This window comes from Rhipicephalus microplus, chromosome 7 (genome assembly GCF_043290135.1).
Source record: "Rhipicephalus microplus isolate Deutch F79 chromosome 7, USDA_Rmic, whole genome shotgun sequence".
NCBI lineage: Eukaryota > Metazoa > Arthropoda > Arachnida > Ixodida > Ixodidae > Rhipicephalus > Rhipicephalus microplus.
In genome coordinates, this window is record NC_134706.1 from 31,870,260 (window position 1) to 31,892,440 (window position 22,181).

Sequence of the window (22,181 nt, forward strand, 5' to 3'; positions counted from 1 at the left end):
TCAGTATCCACGTTACGGAGGAAGGAAAGACTTCCTTCCTTTCCTTCCTCCGTGATCAACATGGTTTCCACTGAAGACCTCCATTCACATGGTTAAGGCACGGACAACTCTAGGAGAGCCCCGACAGTGGAACACACGAGAGAACTCCCATTCACCGCGTGGATGGCGCAGTCCGGGCACATAAACAGGCATGGAAGGACGCGTGCCGGAGCGAGGATTCGGCAGCTTTCCAAGCCGCGCTAAATCGCTGACGGGACTGCAAACACTAGTGGCGTACGTAAGGCCCATCTTTCCCAACTCTCCTATCCCCTCGATATGTCCTGGCTCGCTGGCCTAGCGCATCTCTCTCTACACCTTTACTTCTATCCTTTTTAATCCCTCCTCACCGCCATACCCTGTGAGCTACTGTTGAGGTGTCGCACCGTGATGCAGACAGTTACGGGGCTCACTTTCCTCTTCTTTTCCTTCTCTTAGAATTACTTAGTAATACGTAGGGCATAGAGTTTCCCAATATACACTAGAGGGAACTTTGGCGTTAGTGCCTATGGAACATGCAACGCAAGGCGCTTCAGGCAGCATGGGATTGATGGGTAGTACACACATTTGTCTAATCGTCGTACTCCTGGTCTGCTTATGGCTCCGGGTGCGTTCGTGTGGCTTGGAGGTACTTTCTCACGAAACAAAAATCAATGAATCTTCAGAGGTTGCGCGTCACCACCTCATTCTTTTAGGTTTGCCATTTCGAATCGGGTCACGGAATTCAAAAGGGTTCGTTCTTTCCTTCAAAACCAAACCGAAACCCGCAATAAATGAAGCCGCAAGTACGATTCGTCGCCCGCAAGTATGAAGAGTTCGCACATCAGTGTACTACCCATCCTTCCCGTGGCCGCTGAACGATTGCAGCGCCAGAGTCCCCTCTAGTTAATTTTAGGAAACTCCATGGCGTACGGATCCTGCAAACTACGCCACCGAGTTAGCTTGCGATGTTAAACGCTCAGAAACGCCGCGCCGAACAAGCTGCGTTGCGGGTCAGTGTACAGTTAAGTTGCGGGCACAACAGCGTCAAAGTGATGATTGTGGGAGCGCGTTCGCTGGGACAAACGCGTACTACTGGTGGAAGTTTCGCCAGTGGCAGTTTGACTTAGGCTGTGACGACTGTGATCGCCTGTACTTCGAAAACAAGCACTGTAAATAACGCATTTCGAAACGCATTTAACCACTCACTACATCGATCTATCACTGTGATCATGCGGAGCACAATGCGAGGCAGGTGAAAAATAAACGCCATGGTACACCCAAGTCATACCTGCGTCTAACTACATTAAGAAAGATGAACACGTAACCGATAATGTGAAAGGCTTTAATGCAGCGTCGGATTGAACTCACTGGTAAACACCGAGGCCACACGTTTCAGATTTTACTGGTTAACCATTTGTAGGGAGTGCTTGGGCGGGGATTTCTTCTTATCGGCGAAGCTCAAACCCCTTAGTCCAACTTTGTCATGCGTCACTCGTAACCGAGAGAAGGGACGAGATAGTAAAGAAGGCAGTACCTCCCGAACAGTAAAATAGACGGCGCTGTATTATAGACGTGCATACAAACTGCAGTTGAATACGAATATTCTAGATGGCGCTGTGCGGCTACTCTCTGATTGGCTGCTGTGCGGGCTGTGCCTGGGTACGCGGAGAACGAGTGCCTCTCTGTCTACTGAATAGTGGCCGTACGTTGCGGATCGTTGGTGGGGCATGGACGAAGCAGAGCGGTGGGTACATTGAAGACGCTTGCGCTCGGCTTCCTTGGCTCGTGTCTCGTCAGTAGAGAGTTTGAGTACTGCGTACGCTGCGTACGTAAGGACGCCACGTTCTGCGTAGTGCATGCGCTGACCGCGACGCGCACGTATCGCATTACGTACGCAGCCGCTACGTACGCACGCATGAGATGCGTGCGTGCATACGTATGAGGTGATCGCGCCGCTCTCGAACAATTTCGCGAAAGCTCGAGACTTCGTTTTGCAAAATGGTGGCATCGGATACAGACAGGAATAAACATTTAGGCACACCACACAGCCATGGCAGCCTTCACGTCAAGCGTAATGTCACCACTCGTTCACAGCATCGGTTACGGTCTGTTACATATTACCTGCCCTGTTTAAGTGCACATGAGATGTACATGGTCTTCTGTACCTGCACTGTTCGTGCACTTTTCTCGAACGCTCGAAATCTGTTAGGCGAGTTTGGCGCGTCGGCCTGGTCAAGCGGGCCATCACGTCAAGATCATCCGTTTTCTCGACTAACTGGATGCTCTCCACGGTAATTTGACATGACCACTACATAGGGACTTTGAGAATGTCTTCCCTACGTCTGAACTGCTTGCAGCATTTATTTCACATGGTGGGTATGTGTGCACACAAGTTTATTCAAAGCCCGACACTCGCGCACGAAATGACTCTTCATCGGTTCCACGTTAGAACAAACGGCTTCGTCAGCTGGTAATGTAGGCTCGACACCTTCATGAACTGCAATAGAAAGGAATAAACGAAATTTTTAGTGCTGGAAGAATGTACGACTAGAACGTTTAGTCGATATTAATGGGGCGTAACATATTATTTTCAACTAATGAGAGTCCAAGCTAAGATTTCTGATAGGGAAAGCTCACGGCGGGAAAATCAGGCCCTGACCGATCGTTAACAAAGATGTGTTGGTCCGGCTGCGGGGTCTTGTTCACAGCGGAATAAACTTCAAAAAAACAAGAGTTTCTTCGCAATAAATGCACACTCATGCTTACCTTGGGAATGTTCGAAGCACGCAGATCTAGAGCTTCAGCCATTAACTTAGAAGCAGCAATTATCACAGAGTGCGACGCTATGTCCATTACTGAAGTGGAAGAATTACAATCTGCCAAGATCTCAATGCCAAGATCCCATGGGCAGGCACCACGGATATGCGCAGAGCCGGCGAACAGGATGCGGGTGCCCGTAAATGGTGATAAGTGGACGGCGAGCGCTATATGTGGCATCGCGAAGGCTTGCCGCTGCTCGGGTGTCATTCGACGCTAACATCTTGGACGTCCAATGAAACGCAGAGAATCTCAAATGCTATAGTACGGGCCGTCCAGTCATCACGATGAACTGACATCCGGTTTGCCTGCAGTGCGCATCCCGAGGACACCAGTCCATTAGGGGTTGCCCGCCGTAGGCAGCTGCCTCCAAACGCAACGCTCGCCCACCTGTCCTGCCGGGTTGTAGGTGAAGTTGGTCGGTAGCCTGTTGAAGTGCACCTCCCGAGGATTCTCCGTCAGACCGTACACGGTGACGGCGTTCAGCAGCATGATGCTGTCGTAGCCGCAGTGCACGCACATGCTCACCACCGTGTTCTGCGTGCGACAGAGGACGCATAATTACTGTTGCAAGCTAACGAGGCATACGAGGGCCCAATTTACGCCACGTGCTGGCGAAGAAAGTGCATGGAAGCTCTCCTATGTATGAATCCTACAACCACTTTGACTCGTCTCACTTTTGACTCAGTTATATTCATGGGATACGGTCACGGCAAGGTACTAACATATGTTCATTCAAGAGTACGAAAGCGAACGTGCTACTTGACATTTATTAGCAGGTGCTAATATGGAGGTTTGGCATGCTCCAATGTGGGAGCCCGGACACTCGCCACTTTCAAGACAAACGTCCGTTGTGTCGGGGTCAGCGAATAACTGACTGACGTCACTTCCGTCACGGAAATGCACTCACTAAAGGAACGCATGGGCAGGTCAAAACGAAAAACGCAAAGCAAAGTGGTTGACACGTGCGATCACAGAACTGAATATGCACGAGAACGTACCCGTGTGTCTCTCACACCTACCCGTGCCCATTTTGCGCCACATCTTCATTATTATCATACTAACAAACTCAAAACACACAGCTAGGCCAGTGAACACTGAAACCCGCCGACTAATGTGCTCTCCTCGACTCGAACACGCTAACGAGTACGGGTAAACAGCGGAAGGCGACCTTAGGGTGGCGGACGCTTGGAATCTCCGCGAACCCGTCCAAGCTTTGCGGGTTGAGCGGTGCGCTGATGACAGAGTTTTGCGGCACTCTTGAGCGCCTCTATATAGACCGACGCTCTCACCTTGATCGCGACGAACTTGATGAGGCTGTACTCTCCCTTTTCGTAGGAACCTGTAATGTAATCAGAAATTGGCTAGCTTTGAATGCGTAATGTAGTAGGAGTGTGACAAATACTATTTGTATATATATAGTAAATGATGAACACGCTGATACATCAACTAACTGCATCGTATTCATCACATCTTCATTTCCTAGAAAAGTAAAGTTTCAGGACCCACTAAGATCGAGATTTGTAAGCGATCTATGTTATTTGCATCAAATCAACACTTCTACGACTTCTGTTCAAGTTACTGATGGGCTGACTAACCACGTTGATACAATAGAACACGCTCCTCCGCTTTGTTCTTCGTATCGTAAGAAATATGTCAGTTACAAAAAAGCAGGCACCAGTGTATTATGAAGCATCTTTCATCAGCAAGAGGTGTGTACAGGCTCTTTAAATGCAGTAAACACACAACTATTACTGCGATGCACACAACTAGTACTGCGACTAGCAATCTTCCAGCATTATTTACTCATTGTCAACAGCACAATCGCATGCGAATACAGCAAGATTCGCAAGAGACTTGAAACAAAATGGCTTTTGTTGCTGCACGCCAGTGTCCGAATTGTGTTAGGTGTCATGGTATTAGCGAATTCGAATAAATCCTTCAGCCTTGGCATGATTATGAAGGAGCCTCCTTTTTTTTTACGTTTGTCAATATCGCCATTCAATGCTTGCGAAGTGATACACAACACTTCGTTTTAAGTGACTCAGGCTACAGTTGGGAACTGGTACCAAAATGCGCGATGAATTCGTTTCGATGCTTAATTTATGTAGGAGTCTGTTTGTTATTTCATTAGAGCAGTCATAAAAGTAAGAGCCCTGCGGGATGCAACAAATACCCGAGGAGAAAACCGTAGTGCAACAGTTCCTGTCGGACACCTCGTCACAGATAGCTTGTCCGCAGATTCGTTTGGAGGCGTTCTGACTAAGAACTCTTCGATCCTTCATTAGGCATTTAGTGCTGCCTCATACACACATGGCATTGGTTGTAAGACTGCTCTTAGTTAGTCTCTGTCTTCCTACATTTTTCGCCCTGGATCCTATTGTCTATCGACACGTACCGCTTCCGATTTTGTGTCATAGTTCGTGGGAATGGCATTATTCTGTGCGGCGTGATTGCGCAGACTGCCGCAATACTTTTCTGCAGACAAGGAGTTTCATACCAAAAAAATCGATATACTGCGCAGGCAGGCAGAATATAAAGAATCGTGAGTCGGGCAAGTTGGTGGATGTTCATCGTAGACTATTTTACAGCGCAACGCTTAGCTACGGACACCGAAAGGACACAGTGCTGAATTCACACATGAAATTTATTTGGAAAAGGAAGGACACATGTATAGGAAACATTGGTTCATTAAAACTCTGCGCATGTGCACAAGTATTATAACACAACATTATTCAAGTTTTGTCTAGCAGGTTTCCTATGAATGAATCAATCAATCAATCAATTAAACAATCAATTTAATTATTTTCAATGAAAAAGAAAAAAAATGCAAGGAATATTTGGACTGATAGCCCTAAGTGGCTAGTGACCTGTCCAATACAATGTGTATAGTGGATGTACCGGTCAGTAAAAAAAGATAAAAAACAAACGAATTATATCAATACAGGCAATACACGCATACATTTTCTCAAATCAAAACAGACATACACGCAGGCTTACTTATCTTGTCTCAATAAAAATTATGTGTTCATTTCTTTTATAAATGAGTTTCAACAACATATGGCTTCAGAAATTCTACCCGCAAAACTAAGAAAACACGCACGAACTATGGCAAGCAGGCTATTGATTATAAGATCATACAATTGCTAAACCTTCACGAATCGAATATAGACTTTACTCTGAAAACTAAACAATTTAAATGTCATCATAAATCCTTTCTTCTTTTGACTAAAGACATAGTAGATCCATAGGCTTTTATATTTAGGAATACTTGTATACTGAGTTGATTTTTTTCTTACTGTGAACAATGATACTTAAACAGAATCGTTTGATACCAAAATTGTTTCCTGTTTATGTAAAACATATTCTGAATGTATATCATGTAGAAATAAGCTATGTAACTAAATAAGATATGTATAATGTCACTTATTTGTATATGTATGTTACTGATGTGTGAATATGTGTAATATGGCACTGATGCAGACTGTATCAGGAGGTCAAGACCTCGTCAGGCTATTTAGCCTTTAGTCTTTGCCTCCCGCAGGGAAGTTTTTGTATTTTTTTTTCTTTCCTGCAAATAAACTTTGAAACTTTGAAACTTTGAAACTTAGTTGTCAGTTCAGCGCTGTGTCTAAAAGTTGCGCTGTAATATATTCTGCGAAGAGAAGTGAACAATAGAGACATGAAAGCTAAATGAACTGCATGCTTACCGACGTACTCTCCGTCATCCCAGTAGAGCTCACCCGTCGCCAGTCCGTCATGGTCTTGAGCCACGAGGAGGTTAAACGGCTTGAGTCGGCTGCAAATACGCCTGAATAGGTCAATTTAGGCTGCCTACACAAAAACACCGGCGTTGTGCTAAACACTCTTCACGGTAGCGTTTTATTTTCGTTTTGATTTCACAGGTGGATCTGACAAAGCCAGAGGTCTTGCAGTATCTGACATGTAAGGACATAATTATATCAAAATTAGCATTGTGATGCTGAGAATACGTCGAAAGATGTATGTCCTGCTTTAGCGCTCTGATGGGCGCGGAAATGGCGCATAATAGTATATTACGCCTTAGCTGGTTAAAGGTCCACAGCTCACAAAAAATACAGAGTTTTTTAGTAATAAGTTCGAGAAAGCCTTGTTGCAGTGACGAGAACATTGCGACGCTTCTTTTCATGCAGTGAGTGTTACACTGCTCTTGATTGTCAAGGCTATGCGTAGCGCTTGCGACCGAACAACGGAGCTTACTGGCTCCATCAGCAGGAAATCTCACTGCGTAAATTGCACACTTTATGCACAGTGAGGACACCAAAGCGCTTCAGTGAAGATACAATAAAATATAAGCTAGAAAAACGAAGAGGAGGAATAGACGACCTGACAACACATTGCAAGTTTTTGGGTAATTAGTTGAATGTACTTACCAATGTTTGCCAACACAAACTTTGCGTTCTAACTTTCTAGTCGATCATTCTAATTTTCCACGCTATACCTGAAGTTCTGATTTTTATGTAATCTATATAGTTCCAAAACATACATCCAGTTGAAGGTCTCTTCTCATTCAAATAAAAAGCATTTCATCGTTCATTAAGATTCACAAGAGACTTGGAACAAAAATAGGACGAGAAGAGGTAGAGAAAAGGACAGGAGCATGACTTGGTGCCTGTATGGAAATGGGGTGGGGCTATTAAAGATGTGCAGAAGAAAGGAGAAGATGGCGTCCATGATCGAGTACGTGGCGGGTGGCTTTTATAGCCGGTTGTACAAGTACCTGGCGGCAGTGGTCTGCGCCGGTTCCTGTGAGGGCACCACGTGACCACCGCGAATGAGCAGGCAGATGGAGTCGTTTAGCGGCGACATCTGGAAGTCTTCGCCGGCGCTATGGTAGGGCAGGCCCAGCATCACGTCATACCAGATGCCGCGGGGGAGGTAAGGCTTCACGCTCGTTGCGTTCTGCGAAACCACAACGAGTTGGGTCAAAGATATGTGGCGTGCAATGCTCAATATCCTGATGATCACAAGTTTCCTTCCAGGCTATAGACCAAGTTTGCACCTTACAAAATTTGTCACTCTGGCTTGAAAGCCAGAGATTGGTACTTGGTTTGGACACGTTGCGGTGTCTTCTAGTAACATGCTCAGGTAACATAACATAGGACACCGCAGCGCGAGGAATTTCTAGAAGGAACGCATGTCACACAACTAGACCAATGGAGTTCGGCATGACGGTTCGGCCGCCTATGGCTTTATTTCTTTGACAGCTCAACCCTTTGCCTCTGTAACGAAAATGCACTGTAGGTAAGAAATACTAGTAAAGCCTACTTTGCATATGCCTCCCATTAACGAACACGAACCTCTGTATCAGCTCATACTGCATACGTTACGGCTCAAATTAGCAGGACCACTGTAATCATCGGTTCATTGCAGCGGTTCATCCTACATCTACCCGGTGTTGGTGTTCAGCACGAGCTACACGGACAGCAAAAACGGGTTAAAACTTGTGGCAGTCAATTTCTTGCGAAGCTGCCAGCGAGTGGCAGCCTATGCCCGCTTTATTTAACACGAGTGTCCTTTGTGCCGGGGTCCATCAGTGACGTGTTTATGTTGCGGAAATGACATAAATAAATACACACGATCAGATTGAAAAAGAAAAAAACAGCTCCGTCGAACTAACAACCACTCGATACACGACAACAGATGCCGGACGTGGTGGCCATTAACACCCTCAGAAGACTTCACATACGCACCTTTTGTATCTCTCACTGTCCCCTTACAGTGCTCTTGATAGCTTGAAGTAACAGATCAGGACTGTGACAATCCGCAATTAGCTTCTTCAAAACGTCGTTTCAACGCACCCGTCCGATTCGGCACGTTTCCAACAGATGTGCAACTCTTTCGACGCCTTGACACTCGGTCAGGTGGCGACCTCAGTCCAAGCGTCGAAAGGGAGCTCAATATGTCGGCCTCGCTCATACCATCCATCTATACTAAGAATAGCTCGGCGACGCACGCCTCCAAACCTTACCCCACTACCCAACCCTTCGCGGGAGGACTGGGAGGCAGCCCTGGTCGGCTGCTCTGAGCTGACGGCCCAACGGGCCCTGGTCGAGCGTGCCTGGGCCGCGGCCAACGCCAATGGGCTCCCGTAAGAGGGAGCCCACCTAGTGTTTGTACGGGGTGGCCCCTTAAGGACCGTTCCCACCCTCCCTGTAAATAACATCCGTAAATAAATGTTTTTCAGCAGCAGACGCACGCTTGCTTCGCCTAGCTGTAACTCCGCGTTCACAATTACGCCCATCTCGTGCAACAGAGAAGGCACTGCGCGCGTTCTTTTCGGACACTGGTGTCCAATAACAAGCCGCCGGTAGGTGAGCTTTGTCTAAGCTCGGCATCCAAGCGTGCTCTCCTGGCTGTCAGGCCGCTGTGCCTTATTCCACGGTAACCGTTAACTACTACAATTAACCTAAGCACCTATGACCAGAAAGGCTTGTTCAATCATTGATCATCGACATTAGTCATCGGTATACGAGGATCTCCAACCCAGCGTCAACGTGGAACGTTGGTGCACACCCGTTAAACGTAAAGCCCCTATACCTTCGGAAAAGTACAGAGTTCTTTCCATCTGTGCCGCTCCTTCCTCGCACCGGCTCGAAAGCATACTGCGAGCTCGTGGCGCGTTACAGGGGGCGCAACTGTCGCAAGCGAAGGAAAAAGAAGCAACGCACAGGAGAGGAGGCGCCGAGAGGGAGAGCAAATGGTGGTACTTGAAAAGTACAGCATTCTTTTGATATGCGCTGCTTCCTCCTCTCACCAGCTTGAAAGCAACTGCAGGCTCGTGGCGTGTTACAAGGGGCGCCACTGTCGCGAGCGAAAGAACAAAAGCAACGCACCTGAGAGGAGTCGGCGAGAGGTAGAGCAGATGGTGGTACTTTTGCGAAGTATAGCAGCTTTAATTAAACGGTGCCACATGTGTCAAACACCAAAGGACTTTGTGCAAGCTCTTTGATAACTATGTGCATGAAATATTTAACTACTTCTATAGGGACACGTTTTATTTGGTGTTATATTGAGTCCTATGACGAAGGGATCATCCCTGTTTCTGTTTTAAGGTAAACGTTAAACTGAATCGACGTGTATGTGTAACTTTATTAGTCATACACATATTACGAGCTTACGAGACACGTCACCTGCACTGGAAGGTAAGGGGTAGCCTATGGTCTGACATGACTTCGGCACTCTTTTTGGAGCAGAGATGTTGGTTTTGTCTCGAAGGAAGCACTACTATGTACATAGTGGTCCTAGTCGTATTCGTGAAACGCTTAATTATAGCTTTCGGGGTCATAGATGAACATATAGCATGAAATGCAGTCTTAAGTACAAAGGTCCCGGCCGCGAAGCTTTCTTTGAGATGAAGTGACGGCAGAGATGCGACTGACTGAGAAGACAGAGTTGATCTCATGTCACATTTGGACACAAAGACCACGCGGAAGATCTTTCGTGAATTCAACTAACCGGCTCCAGGATGGGAAGGACCAGGAGGGCGCTGCCCCACAAGAACTGCGTGTCCACGGCATACGTGTTGACATCCTTTGGGAACCTGCGCGCAGCACCGAAGTGTGTGGAGAAGAAACAGACGCTAACCATCACATGTGATTCCAATTTATGCAACCTTTCTGAATCAAGCCTTAGAAAGGCCGCGATTTAACGGAGATCTTGGATGAGACACCAAGTTATGGTGAACAGCCCCACAACAGCGGCCTAAAGATATGGGTTATCTGAAACTGGCCATAGTGCAGCGAAGGTTGTACGTCTACAGAAGGCAGCTAGATAACTCGACCTTAAAAGCTCGCGTACATTTCAGCACTATACCAAATGCTGATGATAGTTTGACATCGCAACACCTTTCCGCAAGAAGTGACCGCGACACCATCCCAACTTCGTCAGAGTTCGCCATTCCGTGGAAATGCCTGCACATAGTCCTGTAAAAATAACCCAACTGCTTTGCCCATGACGATAGTTATAACGCGAGAACAAAACGACGACTCAGAGAGAAGGACGGGAAAGACACGAGTCCTTTGTGTTGTCGTTTTGTTCTCGCACTATAACTATTGTCTTGCCATACCAACTAGCCCAAGCTGCCACACTGCTTTGTCCAGTTACTGCTCGGCGCTTCCGGAAGCTGCGGTAGCTACTTTGCAGTTGCAAGTCAAGTTACCAGTATTATGACAAAGATATTGCTTGGACTAGAGCGAAGAGCCATCGTTGGAACCTGTTTGGTGACGTTACGTCATTTGAACAGCTTAAAAGATTGTTAAAACAGCCAGTTATGTCACAGGAAGGTGACGAAATACAAGTTAAAGTCTGCCCCAAGCTTGCCATTCCTTAAATAACAACAAAACAATCAAAATATTACTTCCTCACCTATCACGTATGACCAAAAACATTTGTGTCGGGCCTCAATAAAGTTTTCTTACCAAAATGTTGAAACTTCGCGAGTTAAGCCAAGGAGGCTATTTTAATCTCAATACCTCGGTATTGTTTGCAGGTTACCGCCAACCTCCACCCCATATGGCCCAAAATATATATTTGGCACGCACTCGAAGAACAGAGGTCGGGCAACCGTCTCTCCGAACACGTGGCTGCGGTAGAACAAGGTGTAGAGGTAGGGCAGGAAGCAGTAGCGGATCTTCAGCGTCTTCTTGGCGGTGGCGGCGACGGCCCCACCCATAGCTGCGGGATCTTGGTCCTGCCACCGACACCAGTCCAACCGTTAACCTTCTCGAACAGCCAAAGCTCAGTTTATACACGGATGTCACAGAAACGAGCGAACGTGATTGGTCGGTGCATGAGTCGACTCACTCGTACTCACTCAAGACTCACCCCCGTATTCACAAACGCTCCTCAAATCAAATTACGTCCTTCACTTCACTGAGTTGAGTACTGCGCTGCTGCTCGAGTGAAATCGACGCTGTGCTTCTGAACAATCACTGCCAGAATATTGCCGATATTCAGTGCTTTGGTCTGCCAAAAGACGGCGCTCCCATAGACTTTTTCAAGTGAAGGTGAAGCATTGAGTGAAGGGACGTTCTAGAATATGGCGGCAAGATCGAGACGTGAGTCTGTATCTGAGTGAGTCCTGGTCTCTAACATTTCGGTCAGTTTGAGTGCGAATAAGTACAGTAGAAGAAAATATTCGCGAGTGTGAGTCCGCATGAGTACGTCTCGGGAAAGCTTTGGTGAGTGGGTCCGAGTGAACCAGAATCGCAAGATAATATTTCATGAGTAAGGCTGAATGATTTCCACTTTTTATTTTGCCGACTTAAGGGTACACGTTCCTGGAGCAGTGCCCAGTTCAGTTTTGCCGCGGTATTAACGTGGTATTAACTTATCCGCCACATTGTATGCAACAAATATCGAGAGAAAAAATAGTGGCTCTAATTTGAACATACGCTATAGGCTGCGACAAAACCACCATAAACCGAACATGATGAGGCCCGAGCAGAAACATGTAGCCCCCACGCTTCCGGACGCACTGTTGACTCGGCTAAGCGCAAATTGCATCCTCTATCCAGGTTACATTATACACTGATGCGATGCATCGATTATCTCATTTAACAACTGCTAAGGCTTGTGGGTTTAAGATATACATGCGTGGCTCAACTGACGGGCCCCTCACTCTCAAGCGCACATTAATGTTAGTTACTAGAATATTCGACAACTAATTTCGTTGCAGATTCTTTGGTAATGTTCAAAAGAAAGTTGCAATGAAGATTGCTAAGTGACGAGCTTGTTAGTAATACATGGCACTATGAATAGGGAGAAACTGTGCATCAATATGGAAATCAAACTAACAGTGCACTGAGAAAAGATATCTCGCCGAAGTCGAAATATTCGACAAAGGGGCTTGGCTTGTGAAAATTTCAGCTATTGTTTTTTGGTCTGTGCAACGAAGCCGAGAAACGTTTCAAGTACTTAAAACTAAATTGAGCAGCTACAGCTTAAAGCTTACTAGTTGCACCCCTGAACTGCAGAAGTAGTAGACACAGACCACAATATGTAACATTTTGTCAAAGGAGTGTGGCACACCCGTAAACCTAACTACAATGACACCTTAGAAAGTTCATGTGCACTGCACTAGAATAAAGCTCTCACCTTCGAAGTCCGGACATGCTGGCTAATATTTCAAGAATGTCCCTGCATTTTCGCGTGTATGACGTGTTGTAATTCCACATAGCAACGTAAGAAGCCTACATTCAGAGCTTAGAAGAGAACATGGGAGGTCTACTGAGTAATATGGGACGGCTCTAGAAGACTTTCGCATGACCAGACGCAAACGCACGTCGACAAACATAAGTCTATACGCAGGATGACCCTTTATGGGAGGGGGGACGGTAGAGGGCAGGGAAAGTCGATGTAAGGGGCCCCTCACTTAGGAGACACCGGGAAGGCGGTAGCCGCCCACCTAGCATCCCCCTGTTCGGACACGAATGTTTACGAACAAAAGCTAAGAATACATTGCCAGTGCTTAACAGCGAAGGCTACGATGGCAGCGTCGTTGTACCATGGATTCATACGTACCATGGTTAACGCGTTGCAGTAGAGTAAAAAAAATGACAGGCACCATACAAAGTGAATTCCACAACGAATCAGTGATTTAAAGCTTCTGACTGAAGGGCTCAGCCATATCTCTATCAGCCGCAGCCTCAGTAGTGCACATCATGTCTCACAGACGCATTTCAGGTACTTCAATTCACCACTAAATATTTTTTTTTATTGGCGCTAGTATGCCCTACGGCATCAGTTAAATAAAAAGGAAAAGTTTTGTTTCCTGTATGAAGGCCAGGAGTTGTCGATGCAGTGGACCGTGCGTCCAGCGCGTCAAGTCAGGTGGTCGGCCGGGGTGGTGGTGAAGGCCGCGTAGGTGGCGAGTGCGAGCCTGGTGAAGGCCCGGGCAGGTTCCCAATAGGTGATCAAGCGTTGCCTCTGTGGCTGGGGCAACGCAGAATGGGCACGTCGTTGGGGGAGGCTGTGCACCAGATGTCCATGTAGCCCGGATTGCAGGAGTCAAGGCGGCGCCCACACGAATCCTCCTGAGCGCAACCTCCTCTCGGCGAGTTAAGCCGCCGGGAAGGTCAGATCCACGCGGAGGAATGAGAGCACGCGTGGAGCGCCGGAGGGTTTCTTTGTGCACAAGCAAGCTGTCCTTCGGGGACAAACGAAGTAGAGGCAGCGGGTGTTGAACAGTCGCTGGATGGCAAGCGGCATCTGCTTCCACTTGAGCCGGTGCAGACCGGCGGGTCCACAGAACGCGGACAGGACAGGCACATGAGTGGATCAGTCGGTGTATATCGGAGGCTATATCGATGGAGCTGGTCACTTTTCGCAGCTCTCGAACTGCCTGCGTGGAGTCCGTATATACAAGCAATTTATCGTGTGACAAAGAATCCATTTTGGATATCATAACTGTTAACCCGTCCCGTATAGCAGTGAGCTCCGCTAATACGGATGGGAACGGTGCCTCTGTTACGTAAGAGCAGATATGTTGGATTTCAGGTTGCGCGGGGCATACGAGACTGGTGTGCAGAACGCAATTATCGGTAGCTGCGTCTACGTATACCGCTAGTGAGTTCTCGGTGGTAGTGACGATGCCCTCCTGCGCCGCTTGTCGGGTGGATTGTCGCAGGCGGGTCAGTGGTCGGTTGTCACTGGCCTGTGCCTTGAGCCATGGTGGAACTTCTGCCACGGGTGCGTCAGGCTGTGGCAGCGTTGAACCATAGTAGTGAGCTAGAGCTGCCGCCGCAGGAACAGCTTGACTCTTTAGGTAGCGAGCGACTCGACGCTGGTGTACAATTTCGTCGATGGTGTTGAGCTGCGCTTCCGCCTGGAGGGTCGTGATAGGTGTCATACGGGGAAGGCATGTAATCGCCCTCATGGAATCTCGGTTGGCGGTTTCGAGCAAGTCCCAGTCTCTCAAAGTCAGTCGTTGAAACTGAGCTTGATAAACGAGCCGAGGTTGTAGGATTGATCGCACCAAGATACGTGCCATTCGAGAACAGGCACCCCCCGTCTTTTGAGAGATGCGACGAATGAGATGGAGGGTATTAGCACTCTTCCGGCGAGCAGAGCGAACCCACGCATTCGCAGAGCCAGATGCGTCCAATTCGACCCCGAGCACACGTATAGTGGATACAGGGGTGAGGGTATGGCCATTTAGGCTCAAACATATCGGCGTCTGCAGGAGGCGACGGCGACCTCGTCTGTTGGTGATAGACATGAATGCAGTCTTCGTGGCAGATAGTGTCAGTCCTATGCGCGCACACCAGTCCGACGCCTTGTCGAGAGCACTCTGGAGTGCCTCCTGCTGGCGTTGAAGGTCTGGATGTAGTGTCCACACAGTCAAATCATCGGCATACAGGAGGAAGAAGGCATCTGGAATGCGTGCTAGTTGCCACGCGAGGGGCAACAGGGCAATATTGAAGAGTATCGGGGCTAGAACCGAGCCCTGCGGTACACCCCGCTTCATTACAAAGTGTCCGGTTCGTTCCTTGCCTACTCTGATGCAGAAGGTACGGTGTGCCAGAAAAGACTCCACAAAGTCGCAGACGCGAGGCGGAAGTTGAAGCCATTGCATTATGTGATTGATCGCAGAGTGGCTGACGTTGTCGTAGGCCTTATGAACGTCCATGGCGAGAAGGGTTCGAATGCTGCTTGATCTTCTTCCCACAAGCACCATGGACGTCAAATGATCTAGGCCATCTTCCGTGCCCAGGTGCGGTCGAAAGCCAATCTGGGCCGGATGGTACCAGGCGTGCTTTTCCAGCCACCAGGAGATGCGCGACGCCAACATGCGTTCAAGAAGCTTGCACAACGTACACGTTAGAGCAATCGGCCGAAGATTAGAGAGGCTGTTCGGGTGCTTTCCCGGCTTAGGTATCGGCACAACTTCGGCATGCTTCCACGATTCAGGCAGCCCTCCGGTCGTCCAGACTGCGTTAAGCGTGTCCAGCAGCCACTGCAGTGCAGGGCCATCCATGTTCTTGAACACTTCATAGGAGATCCCATCTGGTCCTGGTGCCTTGCGTACTTTTGCCTGGTCAATTGCTGCCTGGAGCTCCGCCATCGTGTATGGCGCTTGCATGCCTTCGATGTCCGACGGACTGGGAGTCACGCCAACCTCCGGAGGCAGGTTACACGGACAGTCGAATTGTGGTGGGGCCAGGTTGTAGGCCGGGAAGAAAGCCTTAACTATTTCTGGAGCGAACTGGCTTGGCGTGCATCCAGAAGACAGACACGCACTGGCCGCTGGGTCCGGCGTACGGGCGCCTAGTTCCATACTCCGGAACGTTCGCCATATTGAGGCGGTTGAAGACGATGGACCGAGTGACGCACACCAGTCCATCCACCGTTCGCGGGCGAGACGCTTCTCGCAGCGACGCGCCGCAGCGGTGAGTCTGTTGAGGTTATCACGAAGCTCAGCGGCTGCCGGATCTCGGTTTAAGGCCAGCTCTGCACGACGGCGTGCTGCCCACAGACGCAGAAGATGTAAATTTGGATGTGGTCGGTTCTCCTCTACCCAGCTTGACTGCGTGGCGGCTTGTACAGCTCTGGTTAACACCTGCAATGGATCAGACGATGTATCAGCAATCGAGTCGTTCAGTTCATTGCGGAATAAGTCCCAGTTGGTTGTGTAGCATCGACGTCGGAGGCGGCGCTGGTTATACGCGGCCAAACCAATTTTCAACGGATGGTGATCACTCCCCCAGCAGTCTGGTTCTAGGTCCCACGAAACGTCACACATGCCCAACCACCACGAGAGATCGGGCGCATAAGGTGGAGCACAGGGATGATCCCACCGACGTGTAGAAGTAGCCGGGGCATTCAGAAGGACAAAGTGCGCGTCTGTAAATGTGTCTAGCACGATGTTGCCTCTAGCACTGGAAGAAGGGTAGCCCCACGACTGATGAGGTGCATTGAAGTCTCCCCCAACTAGTACTGGGCACCCAGGATAGGTTTGACGCAGGTGAGCCAGCCACCCCAAACGCAGTCGGGGAGCGCTGCCACTATACGGACGCACGTAAACTGAAACCACAATCACGTCAGTACGCGGAAGTCTAACGAGCACTGCCACCACTTCTTGCCACTGGTTACACCACTGCAGCAGGGGAACCTGCGTTTGAGGATATGTAGTCACAACATACACTGCAGCCTTGCCTGGAGGTCCCAACGCATTGGTGCAGCGTCGATCAGGGATGGTTGGGGAATCATACGCAGTGAATCCAGGGATGCGTGGAAGCGAATTCGTTTCTTGTAGAAGCAGGCACCAAGCGGGGAGCTTCCCCAGCGCAAGGCGATAGCGAAGCTCACCAACTTTATTTGCAAGTCCCCGGCAGTTCCACTGCAGGACACAGTGGTGGCGCGTTGCTTTCAAAGGAGTGGTCATTGCGGTGGAAGGTTGGCGAGCACCACCTTTGAAAGCTCTTGCAGTTGCCGGGCAACAAAGTGGAGGAGCTCTGCCGGAGTCATCTTGACTGGTGCTGACGCGCTTGCGCAGGATAATTCAGGCACAGAAGCAGCGTACGGCACGTCTGTACCGCGCATCGCAGTTGGTCCAGCGGGTCGAGCGAGATGGGTTCTGCGTTGAGCGAGGCGCTTGACTTCCATTTGGAGCTGCTGTATCTGTTGGTCAAGCTTCGCCAGATCGTCTGTACCCGTAACGCTCAATTTAGGCGTATTCGCAGGCTGCTGAACACGTTTTTTGCCCCGCTTGACGGCGTCGCTGTACGTGGGGACTTCATAGCAAGCATTTTCAGGTTCTACCAACGCTGGTGTGTCCTCTTCGGAGGGGGACAACAGTTCAAACCGGTTGCTAGTCGGAATGTCGGCGTCCCTTTCTTCTTGTGTCACCGAACGCTGGCGGCGCTTGCGTTGGCGACGGGCTTTGAGAGCCTTCTGTTTAACTGGACAATCTTTGGACGTTATTTCATGATCGTCCGTTTGGCAGAGCCCACATTTGTACGTGCGCGTCTCGACGGACTCCATGGAGGTGTCTGCGGGTTGGGGACAAGAATCTCGCATGTGACCGGTACGAAAACACCGATAGCAGTGTACCACACCGGGCTTGTACACATGAAATTTCAGGATGCATCCATAGTACGTAATGCGGCTTGGTGGCGTTCGAGGCCCTTGGAGAGTGACAAGGCACGTGCGTCCACGGCCCATATAACGAGCTGTTACAATCTTGTGTGTGGAGCAGGTCAAAGCAGTGATAAGGCCCTCCGGCGATTCCCCTGGGTCAACCCCAGAGACCACATACCGACGCAAGTCCGAGCCGGAACTCAAGTACGCTTGCACCTGTACAGTACAATCAGCTGTGACTGGCAGAGTTTGCAGGTGGGTGAGGCGGTCAACGTCTGCTAGCGAACGCACCCATACGGATACGCTGTTGGTGGGATGGTGAATGGAGAAACCTTGAAACGCGGTGGTTTTGAGGCAGGTGTCGAAGGCTGACTGAAGGAGGCGATTTGACAATTTTGATACATCGAAGCACTCACGAGGTTTTACGACGACTTTGTACTTAGACTCGGTGCCAGGCGAGGCGACAGCTGCCGGAGAGGGGCACTCCCGCTTGCTTGCCGGTGTGGCTGAAGCAGACAAATCATCTATTCCCATTTGTGAGTCAGCCACGCGTTTCGCACTGCGTTTCGGAGCGGATGATGGTTGTGATGGCTGCGTCTTAAGCTCCGCTGCAGCCATCGTTACTGGTTCACATGAAGAACACGGGAGCGTTGCCGCTGCCAGATGCAACCGGCGAGACGCCGGAACTGTCCTGGCGAGCGTCCCACGCACAATGTTGAAGTGAACGGCACCAAGGGTGGTTAGTCCAGGTCGTCGATGGTGTCCGGAAGAAGAGTGCTTGGGGGCGACCCCACGGCCTCGTCCAGGGCGTCCGGCAGGTCTGTCCTTAGCCGGTGGGGCCAGAGAGCTGGGCGGCGTTGCGTTGAGCCAGGGCGCAGAGAGTGGGGGAACGCCGGTGGGGCGATGGTCGCGCGAGCCGATGCTTTCAGCCGATCTTCACGGAGCCGTCGAAACGCGTCCGCTCTCGTCGGCAGCTCAGCTGCGTCTCCCACTAAATAATTAATAATGGCATACTGGGTACCTATCTGTTTCACAATATTACTTATCGCAGCAGTCGCTCCAAGATAGTTTACAACGGGCCACTGCTCCAGATTTCGCTGGGACTGCGCCTGGTGTTTTCAACTTTACCGTGCGGAGAAATGTGAAAAATGCGACGTAGCTCACATGAAGTCTCTAAGAAGGAATCGCTACATCTCCCTCTGAGCAGGGGACCTTCCCGGCGTGCCTTTCAGCAGTCTGCTCAAAATAACCTTGTCTCCTCGGCAAACTAGCATCATGGGTGTTTAATTTCTGGAGAGGGAATTATGCACTGAAAGTCAAGCCCGACATCCACCATCTTTACTAGTGCAATACGAGAAGGTACTTTTAGAAAACAAAGTGCTTGCGTCACTCGCCCTACGATATAATAGGGCAAATATTTCTCTGACTACCTTCGTCGTAGCGTTGCTTGTTGCTATGGGCGATTTGAAAGTAATTTTTTTAACCTCCTTGAATAACCTGCATTGCATCTTGCCTCTCTGTTGTCTTAGCTGAGCTGTGTATTTTGCCAGCTTCGTCAAAAAAAAAAGAAAACTGAATAAGATCTAATATCGCCACTGCCCAACCTCGTGCATATCGAGCCTTCTACGATGTGGATCGGAACACAGGGTTAACAGCGATATTCTACGGCAAACACTCGTTCAAGAAGTTACGAACGTCTGTTAAGTTAAGAACTCACGAGGTTCCCTTTGGCGTTGTGGTTCCTTGCGAATGGGTAGAAGGCGCCCAAAGCGTGCCAACGGTTGCAAAGCTCGCTGGTCGTGTTGTCCCAGAAGCCGCAGATATCCGAACCGGTCAAGGGAACGCCGAGAATGTTGAACGTCAGCATCGCTGAGTTCCGCCCCAGAAAATAAGACAACCATTATTTTCAAGTCAGTTCGCTAAGTACGCACGTTCCTCGAGAAGAGCTTATTCAGGTTTAGACACGCACCCACGTACATAGGGACACGAACAACACAGACGTTTACTTCTGTACTCACGTCATTGCATGCACAACGCACACGTTTCCAATAGGAATCACCATTTGTTCTTGTAGCTTTGCGTTGTGCATCCCGTGATTCTATTGGCATAGAACAACGCACAATCGATCGAAAAGCCCAAGAAGAAAACACCATATACTATAACACTCTTTAGAACGGCTTGAACCTTTTTGCAACTGATAAAATGACCCTTCACTTGGCATTCTGTAAGTTAGACTATTTCTCATCGAGCTAAACGAAGACTTTGTAACAAAAAAAAAAAAACGTTACAAGATGTGTCTGAATATTCGTAATGAAGTAACCAGTTGCAACTTGACACTCCATCATTCACGCGCGCATGCACAAATGCGTATGCACTCAAGACTACCCCCCGGAAACAGCGCTAAAATTATTTGACCATGATTATTCTATTAAGGCAACTCAGGAGTTAGCTCTAGAGCACTTTATCTTTAGTTTACTAGCGGTACATTTCTTAAGTAAAATAGCCTATATGTGCACAATAATGACAGCCTGAAACAAGAACTCCCTTATTCTCAGCCACGAGTCGAAGGACTCTTTACATGCCAAGTGCCACAACCGTGGAAGTGTCACAAATGAAGTTTGTCTCACGAACGCATACTCACGATTCTGTTTTTGCTAATTATCAACTACTTCGACACGTTTTATACATGTATGACATCGATTCTGAATCTAAGTGCGTGCTCCCCTATCTGCGTGCAGATGTGCATTAAGACAAAGAAGTTAAGACATTTCATATTATGGACTACTGGTGCTTGCGTCTCTGTGGGCGTTCGTTTTCTCTTTGTTTGCCTACCAGTGCCTCTCTAACGTCAAAGATACCGCCAAAAACACACGAGAGTGACAGGACCTCGATTAGATAGACCAATGTGAAGATCTGATCGAGCATATACCTGTGAGAACATGTCCCTTTCATATTAAGTGCCTCGTATAAAACTCGCATGGGTGGCTTGACGTGCTAACTGCGCGCACTCTTGCGGTCGATATGCGTGAAGTATGCCAGTATGTGCAGCACTGCTGTATTCCAGTATTTTCTCCCGTACATGCAATGGAAGATCGCATGGCATCCCAGTCAGACTCGATGTCGCCGCTCCAGTGGCCCGAGTAACGGCCCTGACCCGAAAATGTGGACCGCGAGATTATGAACGGTCTCCGCAGCAGGATCTGGCGCAATGAGCTGAAAAATAAATGGGAACGAAATTACTTTCTTCTGCGACCCCCGAAAAAAAGCAGTGGCAGATGATATGCCTCGTCCAATTTACAAGCTATAAAATGCATCAAATACAAGACATCGTGGACACAACGTCGTCTTCGGTACAACTGAGTCGCATCTATACGGCCTCTCAAATAATGTTACCTAAGACCTTTAAAAAAGTAAATTGCGTCGAAAACAATTTCGACCGAACGTGATACCGCTCACGCTCACACTTTCATTTCTCCGTCTACGGTTATTTGCAGTTACATAACTCATCAAACATGTTTAATCACTCAAGTACATGTTTATAGTCTCAAGTTTCAAAGAACGAAACCTTAGTTCTAGCGCGTTTCTCGGAACCACCTATTGAGCTGTTTTCAGTACGGCGCGCCTCCCGTTCGTAGCTTTTTGTTCCGCGTCGCAAAGAATGCGCTAGAACTATGAACGCTGCTTTCAAGCGTGTAATCGGTACCCATTAAAGCACGCATTTTCCGCCTAAGCCCCACAGAACCTCCGGCACTTCGCCATGGGACTCGCACGAGACGTGTATCTTTCTCCGTGGGAGTCGTGTTCATCGAATACTCCTCGCACACTTTTCCTGAGGCTTTGACCATACAATGCGCGAGTCAAGGACAACGTTATCACTCTTTTCCTTGATACGAAGCCTCGCTAAGACGGCAAAAAGATATGCCCCTGAAATGTCCATGTAAGCGTTAAGGGAAAAAAAGGCAGCCACCCGTTCGTAGCACGAAGCCACAGAAAAATCCGTACGGATTTCTCAATTGGGATGCATTCGCCCTCGCTCTCTCAAGTGCTAGCCTTTGTGTTGGCTCAATTGGCAGAGCAACCGCCCCAGACCGGCGTTGGTCCCGGGTTCAAACCTCGGACCAGGACGAATTTTTCGGCATCTAGAAGGCTTTTCTTTCTGAGAAATCCACACAGACTTCCTTGTGGCTTCTTGCTACCAGTGAGTGGTTCTTTTTTTTATCTTTCTT

At 48.8% G+C, this 22,181-nt stretch overlaps 1 protein-coding gene across 2 annotated transcripts in view; it reads right to left on the reverse strand.

Annotated features, from left to right (window-relative positions):
- Positions 1-2,395: 2,395 nt before the first annotated feature.
- The window catches only part of LOC119183404 (lysosomal alpha-glucosidase), a 39,162-nt gene continuing 19,376 nt past the window's right edge, over positions 2,396-22,181 (reverse strand). The window contains exons 12-20 of one of the 2 annotated variants that reach the window (XM_075868941.1): positions 21,035-21,168; positions 19,673-19,824; positions 11,418-11,566; positions 10,333-10,417; positions 7,595-7,776; positions 6,546-6,634; positions 4,128-4,177; positions 3,226-3,372; positions 2,396-2,515 (exon numbers count right to left, since the gene is read on the reverse strand). In XM_075868941.1, coding sequence (XP_075725056.1) covers positions 2,450-2,515; positions 3,226-3,372; positions 4,128-4,177; positions 6,546-6,634; positions 7,595-7,776; positions 10,333-10,417; positions 11,418-11,566; positions 19,673-19,824; positions 21,035-21,168 — 1,054 coding nt within the window. In that variant the 3' untranslated portion in view covers positions 2,396-2,449. Of the gene's footprint in view, positions 2,516-3,225; positions 3,373-4,127; positions 4,178-6,545; positions 6,635-7,594; positions 7,777-10,332; positions 10,418-11,417; positions 11,567-19,672; positions 19,825-21,034; positions 21,169-22,181 lie in introns of those variants that run through there. The other variant, XM_075868942.1, reaches the window with a different exon arrangement.